Source organism: Panthera uncia, chromosome C2, assembly GCF_023721935.1.
Source record: "Panthera uncia isolate 11264 chromosome C2, Puncia_PCG_1.0, whole genome shotgun sequence".
In the NCBI taxonomy this organism is placed as follows: domain Eukaryota; kingdom Metazoa; phylum Chordata; class Mammalia; order Carnivora; family Felidae; genus Panthera; species Panthera uncia.
This window is the reverse complement of record NC_064810.1, coordinates 70,818,348-70,831,818: the sequence shown is the minus strand read 5'-3', so window position 1 is coordinate 70,831,818 and position 13,471 is coordinate 70,818,348. Positions and strand designations below refer to the sequence as shown.

At 40.7% G+C, this 13,471-nt stretch overlaps 2 protein-coding genes across 3 annotated transcripts in view; one reads left to right on the top strand and one right to left on the bottom strand.

The window, feature by feature from the left end:
• The window catches only part of PIGX (phosphatidylinositol glycan anchor biosynthesis class X), a gene marked incomplete at its 5' end in the record, with an annotated part of 79,733 nt that extends 74,287 nt beyond the window's left edge, over positions 1 to 5,446 (bottom strand). The window contains 2 exons of the mRNA XM_049629187.1: positions 2,311 to 2,374; positions 5,020 to 5,446. Of these exons, the coding sequence (XP_049485144.1) occupies positions 2,311 to 2,374; positions 5,020 to 5,446 (491 nt within the window). The remainder of the gene's footprint in view (positions 1 to 2,310; positions 2,375 to 5,019) is intronic.
• Positions 5,394 to 13,096, top strand: CEP19 (centrosomal protein 19). Of its 2 annotated transcripts, none has more exons than XM_049629501.1 (3): positions 5,394 to 5,652; positions 10,897 to 11,093; positions 11,704 to 13,096. In XM_049629501.1, exons 2-3 carry the CDS (start codon positions 10,964 to 10,966, stop codon positions 12,063 to 12,065), a joined length of 492 nt encoding a protein of 163 aa, XP_049485458.1. In that variant the 5' UTR covers positions 5,394 to 5,652; positions 10,897 to 10,963; the 3' UTR covers positions 12,066 to 13,096. The 2 variants fall into 2 exon arrangements, with proteins under 2 accessions (XP_049485458.1, XP_049485457.1); XM_049629500.1 differs by having other exon boundaries at positions 10,894 to 11,093.
• The last annotated feature ends 375 nt before the right edge of the window (positions 13,097 to 13,471 follow it).

Genomic DNA, 13,471 nt, shown 5'->3' with positions numbered 1-13,471 from the left:
TCATTTATGATTGCACTGTCAAGTGTTATTTAGTATTTCCCATTCCTTTTGAGAATATATCGCAATTACTTTAAATTTTTTAAAATTTTTATTTATTTTTGAGAAAGAGAGACAGAGACAGAGCATGAGTGGGGGAGGAGCAGAGAGAGAGAGGGAGACACAGAATCTGAAGCAGGCTCCAGGCTCTGAGCCATCAGCACAGAGCCCGATGCAGGGCTCAAATTCAAAAATCGCGAGATCATAACCTGAGCCAAAGTCAGAGGCTTAATTGACTGAACCACCCAGGCACCCTCCTAATTACTTGGCATAATTACCCTGACATTGCCTAAAATATATCTGAAACTTGGCCAAAAATGCCTTTTAGGAGTGAGTTCCCTCCCAAAATCAGTTTTACAACTTTATAGTCACATCTCTTCTTTTACAGAAACTGTATTGCCTACCTTGGTCACTTATCTCATTATTTATTTATTTATTTAATTTTAAATGTTTATTTTTGAGAGACAGCACGAGCCATGGAGGAACAGAGAGAAGGGGAGAGAATATTCAAAGCAGGCTCTGTGCTAAAAGCAGTATGCCTGATGTGGGGCTCGAACTCACAAATTGTGAGATCATGACCTGAGCCAAAACCAAGAGTCAGATCCTAACCAACTGAGCCATCCAGGTGCCCCCACCTATCTCATTATTAATAATCAAAGCTAACATTTCCTGGGGATGTACTATGTGACAAGCACTACATTAAGAGGCTTTCCATATATTCTCAGATTTAATCCTCACAACCCTAATGAGGAAATACTATCATTATCCAATTTTACTGGTAAGGTAGCAAAGATTTCAATAAACTTGACTAAGGCCACACAGTTACTAAATAATAGAGCTACACTCTGAGCCTAAATTTGTCTGAGTTAAAAAACAAAACAAGGGGTGCCTGGGTAGCTCAGTTGGTTGAGCATCCAACTCTTGATTTTGGCTCGGGTCATGATCCCAGGGTCATGGGATCAAGCCCCGCGTTGAGTCCCGTGTTGGGCTCTGTGCTCAGCATGGAGCCTGCTTAAGGTTCTCTCTCTCTCTCTCTCTCTCTCTCTCTCTCTCTGTGCCCTTCTCCCCTGTTCATCGAAAATAGAAAAAATAAAAAATAACAAAAAACAAAAAAACAAAACAAAACAAAAAAACAAGTTTTTTCCATTATGCCTCCTAGCCAGTCATATGTAGGCTAACTTTGAAGACAGCGGAAACTGAGATGTTTCATTTTAAGGTGACATAAAATTCAGTGGTTCTGAATGTATGTACAAAAATGTATCAGCACTTGTAAATCAAGTGTTTGAGAATCATTTCAAATTAATTACCTTGAAAAGCTTTTAAAGTTTGGGAAGTTTTGGGGCGCCTGGGTGGCGCAGTCGGTTAAGTGTCCGACTTCAGCCAGGTCACGATCTCGCGGTCCGTGAGTTCGAGCCCCGCGTCAGGCTCTGGGCTGATGGCTCGGAGCCTGGAGCCTGTTTCCGATTCTGTGTCTCCCTCTCTCTCTCTGCCCCTCCCCCGTTCATGCTATGTCTCTCTCTGTCCCAAAAATAAATAAAAAATGTTGAAAAAAAAATTTAAAAAAAAAAAAAAAAAAAAAAAAGTTTGGGAAGTTTTCTTAAAGAGCAGCTTCTACAACTTTTTAACCATTTTTTAAATATCTTCAATCCTGGCAAATATTCATTTTTGAGAATAATTTCTATTTTGGAAACAGCTTGGTCATTTGGAACCAAGTATTATAAATCAAAAACAGTGACTTAGGTTGACATAACATCTTAGTACTTGATAGCATGGCTTTGGAGTATGACAGTCATAAATTTGAGTCAGAGCTCTACCAACCTAACTTCTACTAAATTAAATTCTCTGAGCCCTAGTTCTCTCATCTGAAAAGCAAGAAAGGTATCATCTATCTCACAACCATTGTGAATGTTATATGAATACTATGTACATAGTTTCTAGCTGTATATTATATATATATACATATATATATATTATATATATACGTATATATATGTATATATACATATACATATATACATATATACATATATGTATATACATATACATACATATACATATATACATATAATATATATGTATGGTAAAAAAATAAACATTTGTTTTCTTCTCTGTTTTTTTAACTATTTCAAACTGTGAACCACATATGACAAACCTGTCATTTATAATATAAGAAAGCAAGTGATTTTTGGTTTATCCATTTTCCAGTTACTGATTTTGCTCTAAATTATATGAAAACAGTATTTTGATGTAAGTAGAAGTCAATGGGCAACTTACCTATGGAAACCATCTTTCAAAACTTCTTGCCTCAAAATAATTTCAGAACAAGTGGCCCTTATGCCTATAAGAACCAGAAGATTTTTTTTTAAATAAGCATACTATGAAAGAAAATTTAAATAATTAGAAAGTAATTGTTTGAATAGGTTTCACTTGCCTGCAAAATCTAACCAACCTATAAACAAAAGCTTTTAAAACTTAAGCAATTTAAACTACCTAAAAAAGCTACTTCTAGTACAGCACAGGGGTTAAGAACATTGATTTTGGAGTTAGATAGCTTACTTTTAAATCCCAGTCTGTCACTTAATAGCTATGTGACTTTCGACAAGACAGTTTCTCTCTCTGCTAGTTGTCATGAAAACGTAATAAATTGCAACAGGGCTTACCACAACAGAGCTCACTGTAGGTACTTATTTTTTTTTAATTTTTTTTTTAATGTTTATTTATTCTTGAGAGAGAGAGAGAGTCAGAGTGTGAGCGGCAGAAGGGCATAGAGTGAGGGAGACATAGAATCTGAAGCAGGCTCCGGGGTCCGAGCCATCAGCACAGAGCCCGACGCGGGGCTTGAACTCACAAACCGTGAGATCATGACCTGAGCAGAAGTCGGACGCTCAACCGACTGAGCCACCCAGGCGCCCCTAGGCATTTATTATTAATACTACTTTATTCAGATGATCCCAGGACACCAAAAGGAACAGAATGGCTAAAGAGCCAGGAGATCTCAGTTTTAATCCTAGCTCACTGAAACTGTGTGTCTGATACATACTGCTAACTTCTGTACACCATCCGCACCTGGAAAACTGAGAAGATGGTACTTTCATGCCCTGTGAAGATGTTGGGAATGTTTAAAACAGAGAAACAAAAAGCAGAGGCTTTTCAAAGATTCAAAGGGTTCCTTTATAAACCTAGAATAACCAGAAATCTCACTGTACTGACATCATGCAGAATTTAGATATTAAAACTATTACTTGGTGTTAACATCATAAAATTAAAAATTCAGTAACTAATGATCATCAACTCTGCCAGGCACCTTGCTATGGAATTTTACTCCATTTTCAAAAGATGGGAGTGTGTAGGAAGAACATTAAAACAAACACAAAGAAAACCACAAAACATCATGTGTTGCTAAATCCATTAGATGTATTCCTGAAAAGACACATGAAAAAATTTTATGAAAATTAGAAGACTGAAAAAAAGTACAGGTTAATATTTATTACATAATATCCAGGGGTGCCTGGGTGGCTCAGTTGGTTAAGCTTCCGACTTCCGCCCAGATCATGATCTCACGGTTCCTGAGTTCAAGCCCCACATCAGGCTTTCAGCACAGAACCCGCTTCAGATCCTCTGTCTCCCTCTCTCTGCCCCTGCCCAGCTCGTGCTCACTCTTTCCCTCTCTCTCAAAAATAGATTTAAAAAATAATAATAATATCCATATCATATCACTTGGGGCTTTCGCGTGCTTTAATTTTCACAACCCAGCAAAATATGCAGGCAAAATTATTGCCATTTGCACATAAAAGGAAACTGATTCTGGGGTGCCTGGCTGGCTTAGTCTGAAGAGCATGAGATTCTTGATCTCGGGGTCATATGTTCCAGCCCCACAGTGAGTGTAGAGATTATTTAAATAAATAAAACTTAATAAAAAATAAACAGTTCTGACTCTAGGCCATACCACTAAGTAAGTGACTGATTAGAAGCAAGATGTGCCTGACTTTTAAAGCCTAAGATATTTCCACCCTCCTAGCTATTTAAAGAAATCTGTATTTGCTCTGGGAACAAATTATTCCGTTGTTTGTTTCACACAAATAACTTTAGGTATCTCTTGTACAAATTCAGATGTTTCTTCATTATGTTTAATTTTAATAGGGGTGGGGAGTAGGTGTTTATATCTACCTATAGATTAAATTAGGAAAAAAAGTTCATACTAATCGGCTTAAATTCTACTGGGATATACACTAGAGAATAGTAAATCATATTCACCTGGGTTGGAAGAAAGGCTGATTTACTGATAGTATATTATTATTACTTGTGATTTTTAAGGCAAAAATACCATTTTCAAAATGAAGATGTTGCATGTGAATTCACCTTCAAGAGTTTTCCTCTTAAATATTACTTTATTTGGTTATTGTTGCCTGAACTGGCTCTGGAAATTGACCTCTTTTTAATTATAAAATATCAGTGGTGGAAGAGTCTTTAGAGATCACCAAGACCAGTTGTTTAAAACTTCATTTTAGCTTCATAATACTTCAAATAAACTTGGAAACCTAATAAATAAACTTGGAAACCTAATATGTGAAGACACAAAAGCAGTGACTGACACTAGTCTAATATCCTCATTTTACAGATGGAGAAACTAACCTGATTTGTACTGACTTTCCCTCTCATGACTATTGCACAGCACCTTGCACAGCACCTAGCACAGCACTGCGGCCCCCAACTCGGGCCCAAAGAAATGAAATCAACTCGTCTGCCCAGCCCGGAGTCATAAGAAAAACCGCAGCCCAATCCAGTCTATTACAAAAAATATTTGTAAAACAAAACTAGTTGTCCTCCCCTTCCCACGCCCCCACCCCCGGCAGGCTCTGTATTCTGGACTGGGATTCTCACACCCCACAGGGCACTGTGGCCTTGGTGGTCACAAGCTTCATGCATCCCAAGACACCTGATGGCTGTACTTCCCCACTCCCGCAGCCCCGCCCCTCCCTTTACCAGTGTCGGTGGGAGCGGCAGAGAAGGCCGTGGCTGGTATGCTAGTGAATCCAGCCACCTCCCAGAGAAGCAGCCAGGCCACCGCCCGGACGCCCACGGCCCTGGCAGCCAGGACGCTGGAGAACGCGCTCCCCAAAGGAGCGCGTGCGGACCGTGTGAAGACAGAGGAGCGAGCGGACGGAGGAGCCTGCGCACGCCTCACGCCGCTCCTAGAGAGTGCTGCCACGGAGTTGGTGACCGGGACGGAAGACTCAGTGATGCGCGCCTGCGGTCCTGCAGTTCCCCGGCTTCCCGCAGCAGTGGACCCCCGAAAGTTCCGGCGTCGCGGAAGGCTGCAGCACAGTCCGCCTAGTTCACTCCGTCGCCGCCCCGCCCCTCGCCGTCTGGTCGGGGGCGGGGCGAAGAGCGGCGCAGGCGCCGTGACGTGTGCCAGGTTTTACTGCTTTGAAACGCCTGCCTGGGCCTGCATCCAGACCCCGAACCCCGGACGCGTTCCTTCCAGCAGGATCCGGGAGCTCCCTGTCTCCACCGGCACTGACAGGTACTTGCGGATTCGGGCCTCCTGCAGGGAAATTCACGTCTGCGGGGCTGTGGCTGTCGACTCTTCCTGCAGCGCCCGGCCTCAAAGTCGAGGTAAGTGCTCCTCTGTGCACAGCGGTTGGGTGGAAACAACCCCCTCACGGCGGTTTTAGATCTTCCCCTGCAGAAGATGCACTTTCTGTACTTCTCTAAGGGTAAGAAAGTCAGCCTTGCCCTGGTGGGGACGTGAGTAGGGAGAGGATCGTGTACTTGTTGGCAGAATCCGTACACTTTTAGGTGCTGTAGGGAATGTTTAGCAAGGTCATGGCAGTCACTGATCCCCGGGGAGAAAAGTGTTAATGCCTAAGTGGAAGACTTAGGTAAATGTGTCGTCTGTCTTCATGAATTAAGTTGAATCTGCAAGTAGGCCTAGATGCAGATTGGAGCAGAACAGACATTTCTAGGACAGGTGTCTGCAAGAGGAAAGATGCCAGAATGTTCTGTCAAATACTGAAAACAGCAGTATAAGCATGCTACTAAGAAATATGGAGGAGCGCCTGGGTGGTCAGTTGGTTAAGCATCGGACTTCCGCTCAGGTCATGATCTCGTGTTGGTGAGTTCGAGCCCCGCCCCCTCCCGGTAGGGCTCTGTGCTGGCAACTCAGAGCCTGGAGCCTCCTTGGGATTGTGTGTATCCCTCTCTCTCTGCCCCTCCCATGTTCATGCTCTCTTTCTCTCTAAAAAATAAAAAATAAACATTAAAAGAAAAAATTTTAAAGAAATATGGAGATACAGGGGCTCCTGGGTGGCTCAGTCAGTTGAGCGTCTGACTTCGGCTCAGGTCATGATCTCGCAGTGTGTGAGTTCGAGCCCCACGTCAGGCTCTGTGCTGACAGCTCAGAGTCTGGAGCCTGCTTCAGATTTTGTGTCTCCCTCTCTCTCTGTCCCTCCTCTGCTCATGCTCTCTCTCTCTCTCTCTCTCTCTCTCTGTCAAAAATAAACATTAAAAATTTTTTGAAAAAAAAGAAATATGGAGATACATTTTGGAAGAAACACTTAAAAGAATTGAAACTGGTTGCCTGTAAAGAGAGGAAGGGCAGAGGACAGCAGTTATTTGTCATAATCCTCAGAGAATTATCTTACATTTTATTTCTTTTATTTATTAATTGTTTTTAATTTTTTTAACGTTTATTTATCTTTGAGAGACAGAGACAAAGCACCAGTGGGGGAGGGGCAGAGACAGAGAGGGAGACAGAGGATCCCAAGTAGGCTCTGCACTGACAGCAGACAGCCCAATGCGGGGCTCCAACCCATGAACCATGAAATCATGACCTGAGCCAAAGTCGACTTCTTAACCGACTGAGCCATCCAAGTGCCCCTATTTATTTATTTTTTAATGTTTACTTATTTTTGAGGAAGAGAGAGATAGAGCATCAGGGGGAGGGGAAGAGAGAGAGAGATGCTGAATCTGAAGCTGGCTCCAGGCTCTGGGCTGTCAGCACAGAGCCCGACGCCTGGCTCCAACCCACAAACTGTGAGATCATGACCTGAGCCAGTCGTCTGCTTAACCAACTGAGCCACCCAGGCTCCTGATTGATTTATTTTTTTTAACCTTTGAATTTTTTTATACTTTTCTCTCTCTCAATCCCCATATCCAGTCAATCAATCAATCACATCACCAAGACAGCAGACGCTACCCCCTTAGCACCTTTGGAATTGAATCTTCAACCCCCCCCCCGCCAGTCTCAGTGCAGAGCCTTCTCACTTGGGGTCACTACTATCCCTCCCAATACCCAGCTCTCTGTGTAATCCTCCTCCAATCTGGAACCACACTTCTGCTCTGATTCCAGTCCTTTGAGAGTTCCCCAGAACTTTTAGGGTAAAGCTTGAACTTCCAAGTAAGATCAAACCATAAAGCTCTGAATGGTGTGACTACTACTGCCTGATTCTGACCTATTATCTCAAGCCTATCCATGTTTCAGTTACGACAATAATGAATGCCATAGAATTATGCATTTGGCATAACCAATGCTATTCCCTTTACTGGAATTCCTTCCACCTCCTATGTTTAACTCCTGTTTATTCTTCAAAGCAGAGTTCTGAACTTGATACATACTTGGAGGGGGTTGTTTCTGTTTCTGTAGCAGGAATATGTTTGTCCTGACATAATCTTACTCTTCTCTCTGACCACTCTTTTATTTCTTATTATTTTTAATTTACATTAAAAATGTAAAGTTAGTTAAGTTAGTTAACATATAGTGCAATAATGATTTCAAGAATAGAATTTAGTGATTCATCACTTACATATAACACCCAGTGCTCATCCCAACAAGTGTCCTCCTTAATGTCCCTTGCCCATTTAGACTCCACCCAAAACCCCTTCAGCAACCCTCAGTTTCTTCTCTGTATTTAAGAGTCTCTTATGGTTTGTCCCCCTCACTGTTTTTATATTATTTTTGCTTGCCTTCCCTTATATTCATCTGTTTCGTATCTTAAATTCCACTTGTGAGTGAAATCATATGATATTTATCTTTCTCTGACTTACTTCACGTAGCAAAATGCACTCTAGTTCCATCCACGTTGTTGCAAATGGCAAGATTTCATTCTTTTTAATCACCCAGTAATATTGTGCCAGTACCACACTGTCTTGATGATTACAGCTTTGTAACACAGCTTAAAGTCTGGAATTGTGATGCCTCCAGCTTTGTGTTCTTTTTCAGGATTGCTTTGGCTATTCAGGGTCTTTTCTGGTTCCATACAAATTTTAGGATTGTTTGTTCTAACTCTGTGAAGACTGTTGGTGTCATTTTGATAGGGATCACTATTTTACATTTTAAACAGAAAAGAGACATTACTTTAGTACAAATAAAAGTTAAATTTTAAAAAGAAAAGACTGTAGTAAATAAAAAAAAAAAAACCTACATTATTATCAATTGCGTATGTCATTCATGAGTACGGGCATTTGCTTGAGTGTGTGGGATTTATATTGTGCTCAGTGGGATCTCCTAGAAAGCTTACTAACAGGCTAGATTTTAGTGAGATGAACTGGGAGTAGTATTTGTTAAGAAGGGGATGGGTGAAATTATTACATCAGATCAGAGACAGAGCACAGTAATTTGAAAAAGCAGTTCTTTATGATTCATTTCTTTTTTAAAAAAATTTTTTTTAATGTTTATTTATTTTTGAGACAGAGAGAGACAGAGCATGAATGGGGTAGGGTCAGAGAGAGAGGAAGACACAGAATCCAAAGCAGGCTCCAGGCTCTGAGCTGTCAGCACAGAGCCCAACGCAGGGCTCAAACTCCCAACCGTGAGATCATGACCTGAGCCTAAGTCGGCCGCTTAACCGACTGAGCCACCCACGCGCCCCTATGATTAATTTCTTAAGAGTAAAAATTCTGATGTCCAACAGTAAGGGGTGAATGTTATAGATTATGGTATGTCCATAGGATAAAACACTTGGCTATCGTATAAAAATTTGCATTTTAGTAAAACATCTAATGACAAAGTCACATAGGTGGTTAAACTTAAAAGGCAAGACATAGGGGCTCTTGGCTGGCTCAATTTGTAGAGCATGAGACTCTTGATCTCAGAGTCGTGAGTTTGAGCCTATCCCGTATGGAGCCTTCTTTAAAAGGCAGAAGACAGATGCTTAATATAAAAAATACTATATTTAAAAAAACTATGTGTAGAAAAAAAACTGGAAAGAATCAATGGTAATTATTTTATATATGTTTCCTCCTCCTCCTCTTCCACCTAACCCCCAGTTTTCTACAATGTACTATTTTCCTAAAGTGATTCTCTAACAGAACTAAGTTTATGGAGATATCATCACCCTGTGCTGCTTTACCTCTAGGTTCCTTGACATTTTGAAGTCTTCTTGAGAATGTCATAGTCCTATCTAAGGCAGTCCCTATCATTAAGTGTATTTTGGCACTGGGCACCAGGAAGAGGGGATAGAAAGTATTAACTGCAAAATAGCTGTGCTTCTTGTGACTGAAAAAACATATAGTGAGACAAATGAGTTGAAATAAAAACCATGTAAAACTTTATTGCTTGTATATGTAGAGGTTAAATCTGCATCAAGTCTGCATTTTTTATCAGACTTCTAGACTGTGAACACTTAGAGGATGTACAGAGGCTGTGTCTTGTATTAGTACATTAAATCAAACAAGTATGTATGGAATGCCTACTACATTCCAGGTATTATACTGGGATGTTCTGGTGAATAATCGATACATTGCTTACCTCATGTAGCATGTAGAATAGAAGGGGGAAGAGGGATGTCTAGCTGGCTCAGTCAGTAGAGCATGTGCCTCTTTTTTTTTTTTTTTTAACGTTTATTTTTAGTTTTGAGAGACAGAGAGCACAGAGGGGGAGGGGCAGAGGGAGAAAAGGACACAGAATCTGAAGCAGGCTGCAGGTTCTGAGCTGTCAGCACAGAACTTGACGTGAGGCTTGAACTCACGAACCGTGAGATCATGACCTGAGCGGAAGTCAGACGCTTACCTGACTGAGCCACCTGGGCACCCCAAGCATGTGACTCTTGATCTTGGAGTTGTGAGTTTGAGCCCCACGTTGGCTATAGAGATTACTTAAAAATAAAATCTTAAAAGAAAAAAAGAAAGACGGGTAGGTAAATGATTAAGTAATCATAAAAAGCTTGATGAGTAAAATGATTAGGAAAGTACAGAGGAGACAGATCTGGTTGGGTGAACCTCTCAGGACATAATGTTTAAGGTTAAAAAATCTTACTATCTTGCCATAGAGGGTACTTATGCATACTTGTTTAACTGGTAAATAAAAAAGATCCTAGGGGCACCTGGGTGGCTCAGTCAGTTAAGCGTCCTGACTTCAGCTCAGGTCACGATCTCGCGGTCCGTGGGTTCGAGCCCCGCATCGGGCTCTGTGCTGACAGCTCAGAGCCTGGAGCCTGTTTCAGATTCTGTGTCTCCCTCTTTCTCTGACCCTCCCCTGTTCATGCTCTCTCTCTGTCTCAAAAATAAATAAATGTTAAAAAAAAAAATTAAAAAAAAAAAAGGTCCTATAAGTTGATTCTTGGGCTGATGCAGGGGTTCATTTACAATCTTTGATTAAGAGTGCAGTACACCAAGAGGTCCGGACTGAACTGCATATCCAGGCTCGTGTGTGAACAAACCTACACACCTCAGTGAACCAGGGACCCAACAGACTACTGATAACTGAGGGCCAAACTGAACTTTCACAGTAGCTCTCAAAGTATTGGGCTTGATAGGCCAAGAATGCATTCCTAGAAGTGGACTAGAGCCAGATCTGCTAGGGAGGTGGGGTACTAGGGAGTGTGGTTTATCCAACACTTACGTTTTTTTCCCCTTTAGCAGGAAGTCATTATGTGACTAACACATTGTCATCAGACTTCCTCTGATTTACCCTGAAGTGTATGTGAAAATGATGTGCATTGCCAAAAAATGTGGAATTAGGTTCCAGCCTCCAGCTATTATCTTAATCTATGAGAATGAAATGAAGGGGAAAAGTCGCCAACGCATCATGCCAATCCGAAACTTTTCAAAGTTTTCAGGTACCTCATGTTTTATCTTGCCTATCTTAAATCTCCTCTAAGTCACTTAATAAGAATGATTTGAGTCTCATAATGAAGTGACATGGTCTTCAGAGTTACACAGTCTTAGGTTCAAATCCTGACTATCAGGGTAGATGTGTGAACCCAGTTAAATTATTTGTTCTCAGTGAGCTTCAGTTTCCTGATCTGTAAGAGGAAATTGATAATCCCACCCATTCAGAATTGGATATGGGTTAAATGAGAAGCATTATTCAGTAATATTAACTCTTTTCTCTCCCTCCAAATGTGTTTTTTATGTGCAGTGTTGATATTAGTACCAGAACTAATATCTAAAACTATAATACTACCTTTTCATTTCAGATGTTTTCTCCAGTTGCAAATATTTAAAATCTCCTCAAAGTGATTGAGGAAATAAAAAATACATCCCTCCTCCCCCCCCTCCCCCACATATCCCAATATAAAGGAATAGTTCTGCAAAATAATTCATTCTGAAAAAGCCACTTCTCTTCTTGGCTGTAATAGCAGGTAATGCTTTCAGTAGTTTGTGGTACATCAGTAGTTTTTGGTGTATGTGTTATGTGTGGTATATAGTTTTGTTTCTTCCTCCTAGATTGCAGCAGAGCTGCTGAACAGTTAAAGAATAATCCACGACACAAGAATTACCTGGAACAAGTGTCCCTGAGGCAGCTAGAGAAGTTATTCAGTTTTTTACGAGGTTATTTGTGGGGGCAAAGTTTGGCAGAAACGATGGAACAAATTCAGCGGGAAACAACGATTGATCCTGAGGAAGACCTGAACAAACTAGATGACAAGGAACTTGCCAAAAGAAAGAGCATCATGGATGAACTTTTTGAGAAAAATCAGAAGAAGAAGGATGATCCAAATTTTGTTTATGACCTCGAGGTTGAGTTCCCACAGGATGAACAACTTCAGTCTTGTGGCTGGGACACAGAGTCAGCTGACGAGTTGTGATACCAGAAACTCAAAGAATTTATGGGGCTAGTAGAAGAACCATGTTTATACATTCTTTGTATAATTTTATAATACAATATTATACACTTATACAATTATACGAAGAATGTATAAACATGGCTCTAGAAAAATCTGTAAAGAGCACTAAACGTACATGTTGGGTCATGTTTGGATTGACCATGTTACTTTTCAAAACTGAGACTTTTAGATTATCTACTATGTAGATGCATGAGGAATATAGGAGAAACAGAATATAGAAATATGCCTTTAAGGAGCTTACAATCTAATTGGAAGATAAGTCAAAAACTTGTGAAAAGCTAATTAACAGAATTAGGCAGCAAACAGATTAGAGCCAAATGCTTGAGAAAGGTTAGAGGGCCAGAGCCTAGGTTACCATAGGGTAGAATAGTCAGGAAAGACTGCCCTTTAGTGGAGAGATGGGACTTTGCCTGCCCTTGAAATGGTAGTATTTGGATAGAAGTTTACATAGAATTCCAGATGAGAGAAACTGGAAGAAAGAAAAAGAAGAGGAGATTAATGATAAAGAGATAGGGATGAGAATATTTTATTTGAGGAGCAGAAAGCAAATTATAGTTTGCTAAGATTGGAGGGGATAAATGGTTAACAGGGGATTATTCCAGAGGCATTATGTCTTTATGTATAACCGTGGAGGAGAAGAGCACCCCTGCAGGACGCCGGCTGCCACACGTTGAGGTCTTCTGATGGATGGCTGGGGAATTCTGCCCCTCCAGGATCAGGAAATACATTCTAAAGACATTCTGAAAACCTGAAGCTCTTCCTGTAACTACAGAAGTTTGTTTGTAATATGGGAAATCTACCCATACTAAAATGAACAATAGGCATTGCCAGTTTAGGCTTATTTATGAGTTTGGATCTACAAAGAGAAGATCTTTGTTGAACTAGGTTATATGTGTACAGTTACATCTTTCTTCTTTTAGAATATTGTTTAACTGGCAGATATTCTATGTTTCCTGCAAGGAAATTAATATTAAATAAAACTAAAAAATTCACTCTTTCTACCTGTCTATCCCTACCCTCTTTACCATTAAAAACTCCATTAAAGGGATCATTCCTTTTTTTTTTTTAAGTTTATTTATTTTGAGAGGGAGTGTGCATGTGGGAGGAGCAGAGAGAGAGAGAGAGAGGGAGGGAGGGAGAGAACCCAAGCAGGCTCCACACTGTCAGTACAGAGCCTGATAGGGGGCTCGAACTCATGAACCATGAAATCATGACCTGAGCCGAAACCAAGAGTCAGACACTTAACCAACTGAGCCACCCAGATGCCCTTCAGGTAGCATTCTTAATGATATCACCAGGGAGTTAAGATGGTCATGTGATATCTGTATAATATTTGCCAAAGGTAGCAAGAGAATTTTCAGAATCGG

What these genes read in the sequence shown, in the direction of transcription:
- CEP19 (XM_049629501.1), top strand. Translation starts at nt 10,964, where the DNA reads ATGATGTGCATTGCCAAAAAATGTGGAATTAGGTTCCAGCCTCCAGCT. An exon ending in AAACTTTTCAAAGTTTTCAG is followed by an intron (nt 11,094 to 11,703) that starts GTACCTCATGTT and finishes TCTTCCTCCTAG; the next exon opens with ATTGCAGCAGAGCTGCTGAA.